Raw genomic sequence first — 19785 nt, forward strand, 5'->3', positions numbered from 1 at the left:
GCATACAGTTTCAAATCTAGCTTTTGGTTTTATCATGTGTGGTTCTAGACTTATCCCATAGAGCTGCTGTTCTGAAAACGATTCTGACGGAAACGTTAATAGATGGCTATATTTATATAATGTCTTGTCAGGCTGTAGTTGTGTCAAATGCATGGGTTGCTGATGTTTGCGTGCTTTGCGTGCTATTTATTACAGTACTCTGACATTGTCTTTCTTGTACATAAAGGTTTATAAAGCCAGGTTCAGCACTGATGATGAGGGTTAATTGTCATAGATACATAAATATTTTGAATTCTGAGTATTATGAAACATTACTTGGCAACAAATGAAAGAAAACATTGCATACATTGTACAACACCATGCAATCATGAATAGTTCTGTTAGTTTTCTAAGGTCTTCTTTCTCAAAATGACTAAGAATATTTGCAATCGGAAAGAAGGACACCAAATCATGGATCCGTGCATAAAGTTGTGAGAGATTGAACGTACTAAAGATGTCTTGGTAATTCATTTGATTGTACCTTTGAGATGATCAATTTCTGAATTTCCTTAGGATCATGTTCTTTGTTGGTTATGTAAAATTAGGATTTTACAGAAAATATACAGCACTTTTTCCATTTCATTTTTGTTTCTTCTTCTAGATGAAATGCACCTTACTTTTAAAACACTTTCACAGAATTGAATATTGGAATTGTGAGAAGCATACCAATTTATTTGTGTATATTTTTTCTGGTTAGCTTTGCACAGACTTTCCGGAGGTTGTAACTTTCTTCAGATGTGTGTCAGCATCATAGAATGCATGTTCAGTGTTGTTATAAAGATCCATTCTTTTGTTTAGATTTGCTTTCTCTGTGCAAATACCCCATATTTACCAAATTATCACACATAAAGGCTACATTTGACTTACAGTAGTGTTGGGTCAGAGTCCAGCTTGTTAGGTCGAGTCGAGTTTAAAGTCCTTAGTCAATTGAGTTTGAGTGGGAAACCATTATTAATGTATTGTCATCTTAATTTGTTGTTGTTACTCTTTTTAACGTTCATGTTATACATGATGTGCATTCAATTGTACTCAGTAAAAGAAAGTCCTAAATGTCCGAGTTCATTCATAATTGCAGTTTGAATCCTATATATCTATATCTGTATATATATGACCCTGGAACACAAAACCAAAATGTCTTAAGTCGCTTTGTTATATTTGTAGCAAAAGCAAAAAAAAAAAAACATTGTATGGGTTGAAATTATCGATTTTTCTTTTATGAAAGTAAAGATCATGTTCCATGAAGATATTTTGTAAATTTCCCACTGTAAATATATCAGAACTTAATTTCTGATTGGTAATATGCATTGCTAAGAACTTTATTTGGACAAGTTTAAAGGTGATTTTCTCAGTATTTTGATTTTTTTTTGCGCCCTCAGATTCCAGACTTTCAAATAATTGTATCTCGGCCTAATATTGTCCGATCCTAATAAACCATACATCAATAGAAAGCTTATTTATTCAACTTTCAGATAATGCATAAATGTCAATTTTGAAAGAAAATTACACTTTAGACTGGTTTTGTGGTCCAGGGTCAGGGACATATATATATCTCCAAGCCAAATAAATCATACCATTTTTCTTTTTTAATCAATCTTTACAGATCTCTGGGTCTGATGTCATCACAGATTGTGAGGGTTTGAGGTGTTGCCCTTTTCCCCACAAAGTATTTTGTTCAGTTTTGTCTCTGTATACATTAATAGTTATTGTGGCTTGGGTGATGGATGTGCATTGCCACTGACATAAAGGCTGAAAAAGATGTACTACTAAACCTTGATTAGAGTCATGTCACTCAGCACTTGTTAAACCTTTTCATCTGGTAGTTCAACTAGTTGTTTTTGATGTTTTCTGTCGTTTAGGGATTGAAATGCATGCGAGAGAACTTACCAGTCCTATTTTTTCCAATTGTGTTTTAGAGTAGCCTTGTTGTCTGCTATGTCAAATACATTTAAAGAAAAAATAATAATTTTACGTTTTTTAGATTAAATTACAATCGACAATCACAAGGAACATATTTATTTCCCCCCTCAATCTTATTAAGATTGAAAGCATCTCCACTCTCTTCCTCCAGCCTCCTGCTCCCTCGACCGGTTAGAGGCAATGAAAATAAAAGAGCGTTTCTGCTCAGAACAAGGGCTATGTAATCATTTCAAGTAGTCAAAAGCAGATGAAGAAAATGTATTTTTACGTTGAGACGTTGTGACCTGTCTGCGGTGAATGTCTCCCTGGTTTGACTAAACTCGAGCTGGAGATTGGAGGTAGACGAATGGATTCCTTTACCTTGAACTCGGCATGCACATTGTCAGTTACAGGAACGAAACCTCCAGACATGAATTGAAGTTACGACTCACAACTCTCGACTCACAAGCTGCATCAGTCTGGCGGACACAGAAGGGGTAGTGCCTTTATTTTGACTTACTAAGGTGGTAGAAGTGACCTTTGAATCTAAAGAAACGCCTTTATCCCAACGAAGCAACGTGGATGATGAATTTACTCAAATGCTAGGATTTTATTTGGTCATTTTTCATAGGTAGAACGTGCACTGGTGTGTGTGTGTGTGTGTGTGTGTGTGTGTGTGTGTGTGTGTGTGTGTGTGCATGCGTGCGTGTGTGTGTGTGTGTGTTGTAACTAGGGTTTCATTATTGTCCATTTTTCTTTTTTCCATCAGCTGGGCATTTCTGTCCACCTAGAAATGATGTATTGTTAAAAACCCTCTGCTTTATGAACTTCTTGTCTTTTGTAGCGCTCGAAGCCCACTGACAAAAATGGAGCCCTACAAATGGGTTAAGACAGAATAAGAAGATTACTTTTATTATTTATATATATATATTGGTTTGTTTTTTTTTTTGTTTTTTTTTTTCCTCATTTGGGTTATTTGTGCCTCTGGCAGTGAAGTATGCTTTGGAATGTCCTTGTGTCCCTGTAGCCAAAAATACATGCTATGTACGTGAACATGTATCAATATGCATGATTGCCATTAGAAGATAGGACATTGCTTGCCCTTGACTATTATATATAAGATGTTTTCAAACAGCACTCCCAAGAGCTGAGCCCAACCACACCAACCGAATCTGAAGGGTTTCATGAGGTATAAAATCCTGAATGTGTTCTGTTTAATGAAGTTTGTGCACTTCGGTCTGTTTGAAATGAACAGATTTATTTCATTGAAGCATTTAGCTGATGGTAGCTGAGTTTGGGCTGCTAACGCCACTACTTGTTGATTTCTGTGTTAGATTTTTTATTTTTATTTTTAATTATAAATCCAACATTGAAAATAGACCGTTTTATCTTCGTAGCAATAGTATGATAGTATACCCAGCAGATCGGAAATGAGTTTTCTCCTTTAGTATGTCTCTGATTTGTCTAACAGTGGGATTGAAGTCAAAGAAATTTACCCTTATGACTAAAATGCAACACTTTGAATTGAGCAAGGAGGACAATTTAAAGTCAAATGAAATGGAAGTTAAACTACAAGAACTAGATTCCAGATCCACGGTGGTAGAAAGTTCATGGTCTGTTTAACATAGTCTTGTGCCTTGAAGTTTCAGTAATAGAATTTATCTTTCTACTGTAGTTGTATTTTTATTCTGAGTCATGTGTTTGCCTCTTGTTGGTATTCAGTGCTTTGGATGTATTAAGGATTTATAAAGATTAAGAATATGTTTGCCTTGCTTTATTTTCTTAATTGAGAGAAAAAAAGGAAAACATTTGGGTGATGTACTTGGGCAATATTGATGATGTAAAAAGCTATAGGATTTTGATGGGTTTTTTTTTCATCCCTGTTATGTTGACTGTCTCACAGTTTATTGAGTACTGTGTGTTTGTTGGGAAATATTCACCATTTCAACATGACCATATAAAAAAACTCGGCCTCAAACATAATCTTCCAATCACATTGCATTTTATGTGGAAAAGAAAAATCCTTCAATCTTGACTGGAAGGACAACAAGTCTAAGATCTGCACTTTATAAAGTATGTTTCCCGGCAGGACACCCATTAACTTTTTTATGTATTTTTTACCTTTGTCCAAAGCAGTTTTGTTTTCATATTGTTTTTTGATTTAGTTTTAAATAAAAGGGATGGGTAGTATGTATCTAAAAAAAAAAGTGTTATTTTAACCAAACAATCCTACAGACTAGGTGTCAGTGGTTATTCACCATCTGCCCAGCTAAGTCCTTGCCTTCCTGAAAGTGAAAAGTATAGTTTGTGTCTACTTTTATAGTACTGTGTTACTGTATCATTTGTTTGCCGTATGTAACAGATACACAATAGTAAACAACATTTACCTGCTCTCTGTCTAAAACATTTATTTGACTCGCATCACAATCAAAACAATGGTAGTGTTGTCATCCTGTTGTAAGATTAATATCTATAATTAAATAATGTGAGGGGAACAAAACGTACAAAACAAGGAAAAGTATTAATAACTATTATCTTTAAATCAAAATCAACATTTCAGTTTCAAAGAGTTTTTCTTTAACGTTTCACGGTCAGTTAAAAAAATGGTTGTTGCTCATATTGTACATTAAGTTCAATTAGTAATCACTCATGTGTTGATATAAATGCAATTTTAATGTATTTTGCATTTTGCATATTGCATCACTTTAAATTTTTGAGCATATGCCTCAAAATGGAAAAGCATTACTTAATATTAGGACAGTGAAATTTACACTATTACTAAATGTGGAAAAAAGGAAGTGGAAGATGTGAGTAAGCGAAGGAATTAGCCAGCTCTACTTAGTGAAGGTGACTTATATGAATATTAATAAACGTAATGTGACTCTGTAAGTCATAGCCGGTGAGAACGCGACCGCTGACGTAAGAAAGTGGGCGACAGTCAGGTGCGGAATCTTCAAATGTGGCTCATGAATATTAATTAGGGTAAGCACACGTTTAAAGATGACGCAATAAATATTCATCATGGTTTGTGACGACTGTGGTGGTGACACAAAGACTACTATTATCACGAAGTATAACGGCCACAAGCAGGAAATTCCCGCATTCAAGGACAACGTAAAATAATATCAGAGCTGATTAAAGAGCAAAGAAGGAAGGAAAAAAAGCCAAGAAGAACAATACAATAAAGTTAGTTTCTGAAAATGTCTGGAGCGGAGTTTGATACTGAGTTTCTTTACATCCTACCCGCGTCTGTTATGAATGACTTCACACGGTTTATGGACTCACTCTCACGCTCAGATTGGATATTATTCGGTAAGAATTATGTATTTAAGTTTAGTTTCCCGTTAGGATTATGTTGTATTCGTTTATTTAAATCTGAACTCGAACCCAAGAGGATGTTGATTAGCAAATTCGCTAACTCGCTTAGCCATCGGATCGGTGACGTCAGAACTAAAGCTTTTGTTCATTACGTGAAATGTTTATTTCTTACAGCCATGATTTAGTTGTGAATAAAGTTTGTACATCTTTGTAATGATATTTGTGTGGTTATGAATGTATTTGAGGTCACTAACGTTACAATGTTGCGCTAAATGTGCCTCATCATGATCGATGGAGTAAACAAAGGGGTAAATAATTACTAATGTTTTTAAAAAGTTAACATCTGTTAAGCAATGGACGTGGATCGCTGTGTCTATTGAATTTGAGTCAGGTGAGATGCTGAAATGTAATCCATCTAAATCACAGCTTTTTTTTTCCAATGGGGAATCAAAGGATTGGAAATTAGTTTGGATAAGATGGTATTTATATGTAGTAAATGTTTGCCAGTGTTGTCTTTTTTTACCCAGATAGCTGGAGAATGTCAACTAGAACCTTCTACACAGTCATAATAATTCTTCATGAAGTTTTGGCATGAATCATCCTCTTACACAATTGGAACTAAGTCCCAATGTTCATTACAGCTTCACAGGTAATATCAGACCAGACCGAACTACGCCTTTTGGAGCAAAGCCCCAGACGGACAGACGACCTCATGCACAAATGGGGCTCTCGCAACGGGACAGTCGGAGAACTGCTGAAGATTCTTGAGGGCTTGCAATTGTTTAGGGCCCGTGATATCATCCTTAAATGTATGTACATTTTCTGTATCGTTGTGTCAGGTTATTTGCTCGTTTCTGTTGTCTCTACCACATCTGATGCCCAAACCATCAAGGTTATCAGGTGGGTTTTGTGGTTGTCGTGAAACTCACATGGTAGTCTTCATATAGGCACTTTGACAAGCAACAAAGTTAAGTTATAAAGAAATACAATGCTGTCAGATGTTTGACAGATTTCTGCTGTGATAACATGTTTATTTATCTTAGTTTCTGTTCTCTGATCACTAGATAGGCTGTTGGCATTACAGATACAACCAGTAACATCCTCCTCTGACATCTACTGATAAAAATAAAATTAATAAAACAGCAAATAATTAGTTATTTATTTAATCTTAAACAGTCCAAATTGACTGTATTTGATTTGTTAAAACACTTTTTCATTTTGCATGATTTCTCAAAAACACCTGTCCCTATAGACTTTTATCAAAATGCTTGCTTACATATATAATGCAGATACATTTGCCATATAGGCTTATTTAGTTGTAGCAATTGAGATTGAAATTACATTATTTAACACATTATTTGCTTGAGATTCACTATCTTGCTTTTGTTGTTTTTTCTTAAACAAATAAGGCCTAGTGTATTATTCATTGACATGGCTAACAGTATTGGAACTGGCAAAAAAAATAAAAATAATAATTAGTTCCAAGATAAGCAAGTTAAAACTGAAGTGCTAAAATTAAAAACTAAAATATTATATATATATATATGTGTATGTATGTATGTGTGTGTGTGTGTATGTGTATATATATATATATAGAGAGAGATATATATAGAGATATAGATATATATAGATACATACATATACATACCTATATATAATATATATGTGTGTGTGTGTGTGTATATACACATATACATTTATATATGTACAGACACTAAAGTTATAAATATGTAAAATAAATAATATAAAGAAGCCCATTCAAAATGAATGCCATAATAATATATAAATAATACTAAAATACATCTGTATTAGAGAAGTGTCTGATATATTTCAGTTTTAATGTTTAAGTTTTGTGCTGACACTGCATGTCATAATACTTCGATAATAAATCCATTGATGTACTTTTGTATGCTTTTCCACAGACAGATGTATACAGCAGTTTTGCTCAGAGCAGCCTTCAACAGTGCCACCAGTCCCTGCATGTCAAAGCAGTACAGTCACCTTTGTCAAAGAGTCTCTCCCTGTCCCCGGTAATGCTTTTTTCTAAGTACAGTGCTTGCATCTGTCGTACATGATGATATTCTTTTTAAAAATAAAAGTTGACTGCTGCTAATGAGAACATCTGTGGTAAAAATGGTCATTTTGCTTTTCCAGAAGTCAGGCCTCTACCCAAGCCTAGCCCCCCACCGCCTGATCTGGACTCTGTGAATTCAAGAATCTCCAATATAGAGGTGCTTCATTTGTTAAAAAAATTAATTCAGCCATTAAAAGAAGTAATAGAAAATATTTGATAGGTTGGCCGTTCATTGTTTTTATTGTGCTGGTGAAGCATTAGTCGAGAGGACTCTTCCTTTAGCCATCATGTTTTTCTTTCGTTCACTCTCTTAATCCACTGACACATTTGTGCCTATTCATAGAGCCTGTTTGAGAACAGCGTGGATCCCCCGCCTTTTTCCTCAACTGCGATGAGCTGGCCGTTTGAAGAAGTACAGAGATGCACATGCAACTTTTCCCCGTGCAAGCATATTGGAGAAGGAGGTTTCGGACACGTGTATAAAGCTGTGATGAGAAACACAGAGTTTGCTGTGAAGAAGCTGAAAGAAGTATTAGAACAGAACTAACAAAACAAACCAATATGATTTTGCTTGTTCTGTTGAGTCATTCAGTTTGTTTCCTAAGCGTCCATCTTTTTTCTCTCTCTCTTTCATGTGGGTGTTCGGAGCAGGACTCCCATTTGGACTGGAATGTCGTGAAGGAAAGTTTCAGGACGGAAGTAGAAAAGTTATCACAGTAAGAAACTGTCTGACCATCCTCTGCTCCTTTGGCTTATGCTTCCTGTTCTTGGGCTCTAAATCTGTCTTTCCTGTTTTGTCTTAAAAGAATAGTTCACCCAAAAATTAAAGTTAGCTGAAAATGTACTCCCCCTTAGACCCTCCAAGATGCAGATGATTTTGTTGCTTCATCAGAACAGATTTGGAGAAAGGTAGCATTACATCACTTGCTCATCAGTGGATTCACTGCAGTGAATGGGTGCCATCAGAATGAGAGTCCAAACAGCTGATAAAAAAGCACAATAATCCATACCACACCAGTTCATCAGTTAATGTCTTCAGAGGTGAAAAGCTGCATGTTTGTTAGAAACAAATCCATCATTAAATGTTTTTAACTTCACACCATTGCTAAAATACAAGCCCTCTATCCATAATATTGCTGATGCCTGTGAAAAAGTTAGGTTGTCTGAATCAGGAGAGAAATATGCACAGATCAAGCATCATTTCCAAGTGAAAACAGTCCAAAATATTTCTAAACAAATATGTAGTGGATTTTGATGTGAGAGGACAAGAGGAGATCAACAACTCAACAACTTAATGATGGATATGTTTCTTACAAACACGCTGCTTGTCACTTCAACAATTATTAACTGATGAACTGGAGTGGTGTAGACTACTGTGATGTTTTTATCAGTTGTTTGGACTCTCATTCTGACGGCACCCATTCACTGCAGATGATCCATTGGCGAGCAAGTGATGTAATGCTAATTTTCTCCACATCTTTTCCGAAGATAAAACATTTTGAGTGAACGATTCCTTTTAATCAACTTTTTTTTCAGGCTGGCTGTGTTTCATTTATGTTTGTTCAACAGAAGCGCAGAATGGGACTTACCCGCCTGAAATTTACATTGCCCTTTATGCACCACACCTCTTCATGAGCCAAAAAAAGAAAGTCTCCTGCACACCCTCCAAAACTTTTTTGTGGTTAGTTGTCATCCTTTTGTCTCATAATTTTTTTTCTGACAAATCAACCTATCAAGCTTTGCTTCCTTCTGCTACTGTAATGCCTTGTTACATTTTATGTAGTATAATCTCAAGCAGCACGGTTTTTCATTAGGCTCTTTCTTACTACACAGATACAGACATCCCAACATAATGGACCTTGCTGGATACAGTATAGAAGGACAAACTTATTGTTTAATATATGCTTATATGCCAAACGGCTCTTTAGAGGACCAGCTTCGATGTGAGGTGAGTTATCACTCTTGCTAGAGCTAGACAATATGGGCTCATTGTTCAATATGCTACTTCTAAGAATAGTTTACTCAGAATGAAAATTACATCATCATTTGCTCACGCTCATGTCGTTCCAAATGTGTTTGACTTTCTGCTAAGGGAGATGTTTTGAGGAAAGCCCGTTGTGCTATTTTTACATACATTGAAAGTGAATGGGACAGAGACGCCGCAAAAAAAAACCCCAACAAAGTTAATTTATGACTCATATTTTAAGTGTTCTGAAGTCATACAATAGAATTAAATTTAAGTTGTTTTTCACTGAAAATAGTTTTGTTTACCCTGGCTCTCAAATCTCATTTGTGTACATTCAAATATAATGAATCACAACTTATTTGATGTCAGTGACAATGATGACAACATCAATGAGGATGTCATTAAATATCAATGACAAGATATAGCACGAGTCACTGGTTCTCACAAGACAAAATATGGGTAACTTCTGTGGTACTTTTTATTCTTTTTGTATCTTTTCCTTATGCCCTTGTATGTAAATGAGCTCTCAAAACACAATCACTTGGGTTTGTGATGACAGAATTATCATATTAGGTCATCTACCTCTTTTATGGCATAGGTCTGTGTCCTTCTTACGCTGGTTTCTTTCAGGACAGTAACGCCCTCTCTTGGTCACAACGTGTAAATGGGTTGCTGGGCACTGCCAAAGCTATTCAGTACCTGCATTCATGCTCACCTGCACTCATTCATGGAGATATCAAGAGGTGAGTGCAGCGCCGCTGCTCCCACCACGCGCATCACGCACTGTGTGTAGGGCACCAAGTGCTGAGGGGCACCAAAAATAGCCTAATTAATTTTTTTTTAAATGCCGGTATTATTTCATTAGCCTATATAAATATTAGCCACATTTTAGCTGTGTATATGTAACAAAAAAGGGGGAACAAGAAAGATATTTATTTAATAATTGCTCTAGTCTAGTCTAGAAAGTGCATTTGGGTCGGTTAAAACCTGTTAACTGTCACCTCGTCCCGAATACGGGACGCCTACGTTGACTATACTATATTACAATCAAATCTAATCTAATCTTGACAAACTATATATCGTTAGAAATTTCTAAGACTCCCGAATATATAATTTACCAATATTTTTTGTGAAAAATTAAGTAGGAAAATTAATAGATTAATTTATGACAAGAGTGCACCCTCAGAAATCTACATTACAAAAGGAGTTTTGACCTTTGTTTAAAAAAAAGACTTCCTCGTTGCCTTTTTCTCTATCACATTTTAGAAATGATCAGAAGTTAAATATCACTTGAAAACATATCATCTCAAAATTCATCCTTTAAAACCCATTTTAAAATCAGACATTGCTTTACCATGTAAATGGTACATCAAAATCATGTTACAAAATGTTTTCAGTCATGAATTATAAAAATTTAGGTTTGTATCATGCACATTCAAGTCTATCTTCAAAAACGTGAGTGACAGTTAAGGGGTAACTTGTTTGCCACTGGTGCTACTAAAACACCATCACCCAAAATGCTTGGAAATTTAGGGACATTACATGTCACAGTTCCCAAAAGACAAAATCCAGCACTACAATTTTGCTAAATATATTGTTCCACTTGGACATGCATGTTAATAATTAGAGTACCAACCAGTCATGTTCCCTCTGTTACAGCTCTAACATCCTTTTAGGGAATCACTTGGAGCCCAAGCTGGGGGACTTTGGATTGGCACGTTTATGCCGGAACCCCAACAAAACCCCAGGCAAGACGTCCACCGTGGCTAAAACCGCTACGGTCCGGGGAACTCTTGCATACCTCCCAGAAGAATACCTGAAGGATGGACAGCTTGGAGTGGAGATCGACGTCTACAGCTTTGGAGTGGTGAGATGAGCAAAGCAAGTTCTTTGAAGAACAAAGAAATGCATTACATAAAATAATTGGGAGGGGTATTAATTTTCTTTTAGACCCCAAGACTTCATGCACAGATATATATTGACATCTGATCTGACCGTATCAGATTTATTTTGTCCCGTCCATTGCAATTGCAATTTAAAACATTGCTTGTCTGTGATTAGCTGCAGTGTGTAACTCTACGAAAACACGTTATATACAGAAACCTCACTCAAATACGCACAGGAGCATTTGAAATCAACCATGATTGACTTCAGTTGTCATGGCTGTGAGGGGAAAAAAAGGAGGGTGAAGTTGACTCACTGTCTGTAAAGCGAAACTTTTAACATTATCACAGTATTTCCTGATTTTATACCTTCAGCAGAGATATTCCTATAATATTTGTCTTTCAGGTTTCCATATTTGATAATGTAACATGTTTCTTTCGTACCGCAGGTCATGCTAGAGGTGCTTACTGGGCGGAAGGCTCTGGAGGTCGATGCCCAATCCAGAACGGTTTACTTGGTAAGAGGAGCTGAAGTCATATTTTAGTAACATACAGTATGATAGTGTAGAGCTAGCTGGTGGTTAAACCTGTTATTTCTTACAGAAAGATTTAGTAAAAGAGGAGGAAGATGATGGAAGAAGCTTCAGCAAAGGGAAGCACTCGCGGGAGCTGTACTATGCTCATGCAGCGGAGAACATCTGCAGGAAACATCTGGATCCTCGACTGAAGTCTAAAGACAACCCTACCCCGCATGGATCGATGGAAATCTCTCAGCTGGCGTGCCAGTGTTTAGACCGACGACGGAAGAAGAGACCTCGCATGACGGAAGTAGGAGAACCTATTCAAATACTGTTTGTTTATTATATTATGATTTTAGAAGCTACACTTGTTTAAGGGATCATGTCACACTTTAATTGTGTTCAGTAAAAATGGTAATTACGGTTAATAATTAATACTTCTGTTCAGCAAGGATGCATTAAACTGATCAAAAGTGTCATTGAAGACATTGATAAGGTTACAAAAGATTTCTATTTCAAATAAAAACTGTATATCGTCAGGAAATTCTGACATAAAAGTGCTAAAAGTAAAAGTATTATTCACAATTGTTTCTTCAGTATATTCTTAAAGGGGGGGTGAAATGCTCGTTTTCACTCAATATCCTGTTAATCTTGAGTACCTATAGAGTAGTACTGCATTCTTCATAACTCCAAAAAGTCTTTAGTTTTATTATATTCATAAGAGAAAGATAGTCTGTACCGATTTTTCCCGGAAAAACACGACTGGCTGGAGGCGTGACGTGTGGGCGGAGCTAAAGAATCACGAGCGCCAGTAGGCTTTTGCGTTGAGAGCATTTGGAAGCTGTGACATTACCGTGAGGAAAAAAAACCATCATCCAAAACGAACCATGGCTAACAGTCAGATTCAGCGTATATTTATGATCCAGAATCAGATCCAGAGGCTGAAATTTAACAAGAGCAGCATCAGCAACAACGTCTCTATGTGGTATGTACTGAAACTGTATATATTTGCTTAGCGGTTTTGGAAAATGACTAAGTTCCACTTGATGTCGCCTTTTTTTTTTTTTTTAAGCTGTACATGTGGAAAGTGCAGTTTGATGACAACATCGCATGTTGTTTACTTGATGTGCTTATGCGCCGATAGCTAAGTTAACAACACAGAGATATTTGAAGCAGTTTTACTCACCGCATGCGGTTCCAACACACGATCGTGACCCTTTTTGTTGGGACTGCATTATCCTTAAGAAATAAACGATGTGCAAATCCGGCGTCAAACTGGGCCTTGTTTGTAAAACAAGCATCTTCGAAATGCAGGGAACAAACACAAACACTTGCACAACTCCGTTGATGCTCTGTAAAAATAAACTCCATCCACTGGTCCCTTAATGCTGTTTTTTTTTTTGGTAATCTGTGCAGGGTTGTCTTGCCCTGGCAACCAAAAACACACTTCTTTTGTGACATTTCGCGACGCTCTCGCTCTGATCAGTGAAGTCTGTTGTGCTCTCAGTGTTCTGCTATACAGGAGCGCGCTCTCTTCCGGGAGAAGTGCCCTTAGGACCCATATAAGGAAATTCCGCTCCATCTAACGTCACACAGAGCCATACTCGAAAAAAACTTTCCGAAACTTGTGACAAACCGGAAGGAGTATTTTTGGAACAGAAATACTCCTTCAAACGTACAACTTAATTTTTGAAACTTTGTCCATGTTTAGCATGGGAATCCAACTCTTTAACAGTGTAAAAAACTCAGTATGGATGAAATAGTATTTCACCCCCCCTTTAAGATTTCAGAAAGAATTATGACACACTGAAGACTGGAGTAAGGGCTGGTAAAATCAGGCTTTGCATCACAGGAATAAATTACATTTTAAAATGTATACAGATAAATTTGATTTGTAATAATATTTCATAAAATTACTGCTTTTACTGTGTGTTTGAAGTTGAAAAAAATAAATGTAGCCTTCGTGAGACATTAAAATTGGTAGTGTAAATACAGTAATACATTCTGAACTAAAAAGAGCATTTATTGAAGTTATTAAATATTAAAGGATGAGAATTTAAAAACCATTGCACATGAGACAAACCCGGCTTTTTCACAAGTGGGGCGTGTTTCTTAAAGGCGCAGCAGCTAAAAACAGATGGGTCAAAGAGCGGTCACAACAGGGAAAACATACGATTATTAAAGACAATACCCTTTTATAATATTATGTTTTAGTTAGAATTATCATGCTTATTCTGGCTCGGTTGGTGTTTTTACAGGTGTTCAAAGCACTTCAAGATGTGCATTCAGAGTTGAAGACCTTTGGCAGATCGACCACGGTCAGAATGTCTCCCATATCATCTCATCCATCCACCCCTGAGCCTCTGTGCTCCGACAGCAGCTCCCTGGACTCTCTCGCCCATCAGTTCTCCAAACTCCACCCTCAAGAGAGCACGTACCCCTGCCTTCACAAGACTGTCTATCCCACCGAGACTCTGTCTAGCTACTCAGAGTCAGAGTTGAATGCTGAATCATGGGCTTCACAGTCCTCTGGCATGCCGTGTGAATCGGATGAGAGTCAAGGCTTTTCTCAGTACTTGATGAGCCACTGTAGCAGAGCTCAGGAGACGTCATGTGGGGCCTGTGGCATTCAGAACACCAAAACAAGTGGTTCTTTAGTGGAAAGCCCTTCACAATCCAGTACGAGTAAAGGTAATGAGTTTCTTTGTTATTAAAATGGGCAGATCATAAATGGTTAAGAGTGTTGTTGTTTTTTTTGAATGTATGGTATTATATCTTTCTGGTTGGCCCCATCTCATTTTTCTCTGAATTTACAGATTTTTCTGACCAGAGAGTGTTTATCAATCCTACAAGGCAGCAACTGGTCCAAAAAATTGAGCTTTATGACGAGGGAAGGATTTTAACTTCTGATCTGTTGTCATCAGGCACCTCATTATGTAAGTGTCAAAATCAGCTGTAACTGGTTATGTATAATAACAAATGCATCATTCAAACGTAGCTGAAAATGACCCATATAGCATAGTCATGGATCCTGGTTATCAAGATTGCATCTTCTCTGTCTTTTGGCCTGTAGTTATTGTCTGTAGCTTTGTTTTTAAAGGCATTGCTCAAATCACAAATTGCATTCAAAGCACAACTGTAGTGACAAATTCAAGGATGAATACAAGACCCTCATAGTCGAACGGGACCCAATAAGCGATAAACATATATTTTGTATTTCTTATCTGGCATTTGTATGCATTGTCTATATTTAAATTTTTTATTTGTAAATGTTTTCATTATCCTGATTTTATTGTTGACATAAAACAATATTTAGGACTTGAAATTAAATAAACTTTAACTGAAATAAAATAAACTAAAATTATATATTTTTTATGTATTATTTCAGCTAGTTGCCAAGGCAAACCTTACTCATTTTCACTTAGTTTATCTTGATGCACTAAAATAAATATAAATAAAATAAAACTAACACTAATAATAAATAAAAATGAATGAAAAGATATTTAAATGATATGGAAATGACGATCTTAATGTGGCTCCATGAGTTAATTGTTAAATGTACACATTTTCTGTGGTCAAATCAAATGTGGGTCACTTTGCATACAGCTGATACTCATTTTCTTTTAAAGAGGAATGTCTTAAGAACAAATAATGTTGAAACTAGAAATATATATTAACACAATTGCATAGAACATACCTGTCTGCGTGTCATACATTTTTTCCAAAGTTTGCATGCCTGTAACTCTAAAAGTATTCAAGATATTATAATATCCTTCTAGATTCTTATTCATCTCAATAAACTTTCCTTTTAAAATCTTAATTTTCAAGTCCACATATAATTTATTCCTATAGATATGGCGATTTCAAAGCAGCTCAATATTCAAATTGTAGAATTTTACCCATTTTCAGTGGTTAAAACCAAATGTGGTTAACTTTGCACACATCTGATACTTAATGACATTTAAAGAGGAATGTCTGAAGAATAAACAATGTTTATACTAGAAATGTTTCCTTCTATCAAAAGAATTGCATAAAACATAATCCTGAGTACCAAAAATCATTTAAATTCATTTTAACAGCTTCTGAAGCTACCAAGAACTCAGATCCACAGTATTGTAACTAAATGTTACCACGTTCCCTATTAGACTGAATCATATAGGGCCTTAAATAATGAAGACTCCAAAAGAAAAGTTTCATAAGAATAATATAATCTAAATTTACATTGATATCTTTAACACTTCTTGAATTAAAAACTTGTAAACCAACGAAAAATGTGTTTTGTATTTTGTTCTTCAGACATTGCTCTTTAAACATAATAACGATCAGCTGTTTAAAAAGTTATCTACATTTGGTTAATGACATTTGAAAATGTGTAAAATAAAAAATACAAATTGGACATGGAATCACTTTGGGATCCCAGTATATATGGGAATAAACCATTCCTTAAAAATAAAGATTCCAAAAGAAATGTTTTTTGAGAATAAGAATCTAGAAGAATCTAATACTTTTAGAGTTACAGATATGACATATTTGGAAAAATATTATTTATGGCACGTGTATTCTATGCAATTACGTTAGCAATGTTTTTGACCAGAGAAAATGTGGACAATTTACCAATTTAATTCTGGAGCCACATTAAGATCTCCATATCTCTGGGATTGAACCATCAAAATGATAGGTAAAGATTGATAGCCTGAATGCACTGTAAGTCGCTTTGGATAAAAGTGTCTGCTAAATGCATCAATTTAATTTAATTTTAATTTAAAGGCCTTTAAAATGAAGATAACAAAAGGAAGGTTTGCTAAGAACCAGAACCTAAAGTGATATTAAGATATCTTTAAAACTTCTTCAGGTACAGGCATGCAAACTTTTTGACATTTTTTAACTGTCACCGTTGACATATAATGAAACAAAAAATGCTAAAGTCAACAGATTTTACTAATAGACCAACCAATCTCTGTGTAAAAAGAAAATGATGCTGCCCGCTTTCTAAAGCCATTTTTTCAATCCCTCTTATGTGGCTCCAAATCTCAAGTGAAAACTCATTTTAAAAACAAAATGTGTCAACAACACAATATTTCTGTGCTTGTTTGTTTGAATCAAAATAATATATTTATGCTGCTTCATTATGTTGTAGACCGAGGGATGAATGCTGAAACGAGGGAGCCAGAAGAGAGTGATGAGTTTGCATGTGAGGCATCTGGAATCAACATGCAGTTGCCTGCTGCAGTTTAGCACTGGATGTTTGGGACCAAGCAAATATGTTGTTCAAATATTACATGAAATCATGGTTATGGTAGAGAAAATGCCTCCATAAATACCTCTGCCAAAGCTGCAGATGTATAAAAAGTGGTATGGATGAAGAAAGCTATGTAGTTATGAACCTGTGAATCTTGACTGACAAGCCAAAGAAATATAAAAGTGCATAATTTTTTGTTATACTCCTGTTGTTTTGGCGACCAAATGTCTGCTTGTTGTTGTTTTTTATAACATAGTCAAGCTTTTGGATTATGGACAACACACCTACATGTATGAGAGTACTGTTTAACATGACTAATCTGTTTCTATGGTACTAACTGGTGATTGTCATATAAATTAAACATTTAGTCTGTGCAATTTTCATTATGTAGCAGCAATTTTACAGATTTCTACAATCAGCCCTTTACTTTTTAACTATATAGACTGACACTGTAATAGAATAACTTGAAAACTTGTTATCAGATTCAACTATTTAATCTGCTCTGGTTTTGGTCATTTGTTTGTGTGAATGAAATTCAACTCTTGTTTATTGGCAGTGGAGTGTTTTATAAGCATATAATATTTACGTGAATTATATGATTACCAGAGAGTTATTTCATGCAGAGACCATGAATGGAGATGGAAGAAACTGCAATGTTAACCATGGATTATGTTACATAATAAAAATATATTTTACATTATTTCTGTATGTTCTGTAATGGGTGTCCCCCATTATGTTTAATTGTTAATGCTAAAATGGAGATAACATTTAAAAAAAAAAAAAAAAAAACTTTCTTTACTATGCCTTCATTAATATATATATATATATATATATATATATATATATACACATGCACACACACACACACACATATGTATATATATATATATATACACACATATATACAGGTGCTGGTCATATAATTACAATATCATCAAGAACTTGATTTATTTCACTAATTCCATTCAAAAAGTGTAACTTGTATATTATATTCATTCATTACACACATACTGATATATTTCAAATGTTTATTTCTTTCAATTTCAATGTTTTTAACTGAAAACTAAGGAAAATCCCAAATTCAGTATCTCAGAAAATTTTAATATTGTGAAAAGGTTCAATATTGAAGACATCTGGTGCCCCACTCTAATCAGCTCATTAACTCAAAACCTTTAAATGGTCTCTCAGTCTAGTTCTGTAGGCTACACAATCATGGGGAAGACTGCTGACTTGACAGTTGTCCAAAAGACACCTTGCACAAGGAGGGCAAAACACAAAATGTCATTGCAAAAGAGGCTGGCCTTTTTACAGAGCTATGTGTCCAAGCACATTAATAGAGAGGCGAAGGGAAGGAAAATATGTGGTAGAAAAAAAGTGTACAAGCAATAGGGATATCCAACCCCTGGAGAGGATTGTGAAACAAAACCCATTATAAAATTTGGGGGAGATTCACAAAGAGTGGACTGCAGCTGGAGTCAGTGCTACAAGAACCACTACACACAGACGTATGCAAGACATGGGTTTCAGCTTCGCATTCCTTGTGTCAGGGCACTCTTGAACAACAGACATTGTCAGAAGCGTCTCACTTCAAAAAGGACTGGACTGCTGCTGAGTGGTCCAAAGTTATGTGCTCTGAAAGTAAATTTTGCATTTCCTTTGGATATCAGGGTCCCAGAGTCTGGACGAAGAGATGAGAGGGACAAAATCCACGTTGCTTGAGGTCCAGTTTAAAGTTTCCACAGTCAGTGATGGTTTGAGGTGTCATGTCATCTGCTGGTGTTGGTCCACTGTGTTTTCTGAGGTCCAAAGTCAAAACAGCCGTATACCAGGAAGTTTTATAGCACTTCCTGCTTCCTGACCAACTTTGTGGAGATGCAGATTTAATTTTCCAACAGAACTTGGCACCTGCACAAAGTGCCAAAGCTACCAGTACCTGGTTTAAGGAGCATTGTATCCCTGTTCTTAACTGGCCAGCAAACTTGCCTGACCTTAACTCCATAGGAAATCTATGGAGTATTGTGAATAGGAAGATGCAATATGCCAGACCCAAGAATGCAGAAGAGCTGAAGGCCACTATCAGAGCAACCTGGGCTCTCATAGCACCTGAGCAGTGACACAGACTGATCAACTCCATGCCACACTGCATTGCTGCAGTAATTCAGGCAAAAGGAGCCCTAACCAAGTATTGAGTGCTGTACATGCTCATACTTTTCATTTTCATACTTTTTAGTTGGCCAAGATTTCTAAAAATCCTTTCTTTGTATTGGTCTTAACTTATATTCTAATTTTCTGAGATACTGAATAAAAGAAATAAACATTTGAAATATATCAGTATGTGTGTAATGAATGAATATAATATACAAGTTTCACTTTTTGAATGTAATTAGTGAAATAAATCAACTTTTTGATGATATTCTAATTATATGACCAGCACCTGTATAATATATACTGTACACACACACACACATACATACACACACACACATATATATATATATATCGCTGATCTATATATGATATCAGTATATGTGTTATATACTTTTAGAAATAATGCATTATAATATAAAAATGTAACTAATAGCGTTACTCTTTATGTAATGTAATGCTTTACGTTACTTTTTTGTCATCTTGGCTGGGCTTGCTTGTTTTTTTTGTAATAAATAAATAAATAAATAATAAAGCACATCACACCAATATAATTGGTGGGAAATTAATACATTTACTAAGCTTTCATTCATTCACCAAACGTCTCTTAACACTCCAGCAAATTCGCAGGCCACGTATATATTTCAGTTCTAGTTAAACCATTGTTTACGGATAAAGAATCAACATTACATAAATTAAAATATTAC

The 19785-nt window shown here is 35.6% G+C and overlaps 1 protein-coding gene across 2 annotated transcripts; it reads left to right on the forward strand.

Moving 5' to 3' along the window:
* Positions 1-4913: 4913 nt before the first annotated feature.
* On the forward strand, positions 4914-17633 carry LOC113080116 (interleukin-1 receptor-associated kinase 1-like). 2 transcript variants are annotated; one of them, XM_026252338.1, is made up of 14 exons: positions 4914-5247; positions 5895-6062; positions 7176-7283; positions 7408-7484; positions 7671-7856; positions 7979-8043; positions 9161-9275; positions 9924-10036; positions 10953-11160; positions 11626-11694; positions 11780-12004; positions 13953-14385; positions 14511-14630; positions 16832-17633. In XM_026252338.1, the coding sequence occupies exons 1-14, from the start codon at positions 5136-5138 to the stop codon at positions 16927-16929; spliced, it is 2097 nt and encodes a 698-aa protein (XP_026108123.1). In that variant the 5' UTR covers positions 4914-5135; the 3' UTR covers positions 16930-17633. The 2 variants fall into 2 exon arrangements, with proteins under 2 accessions (XP_026108123.1, XP_026108124.1); XM_026252339.1 differs by lacking the exon at positions 4914-5247 and having other exon boundaries at positions 5950-6153.
* Positions 17634-19785: the final 2152 nt, after the last annotated feature.

This window comes from Carassius auratus, unplaced genomic scaffold (genome assembly GCF_003368295.1).
Source record: "Carassius auratus strain Wakin unplaced genomic scaffold, ASM336829v1 scaf_tig00030267, whole genome shotgun sequence".
Taxonomy (NCBI): domain Eukaryota; kingdom Metazoa; phylum Chordata; class Actinopteri; order Cypriniformes; family Cyprinidae; genus Carassius; species Carassius auratus.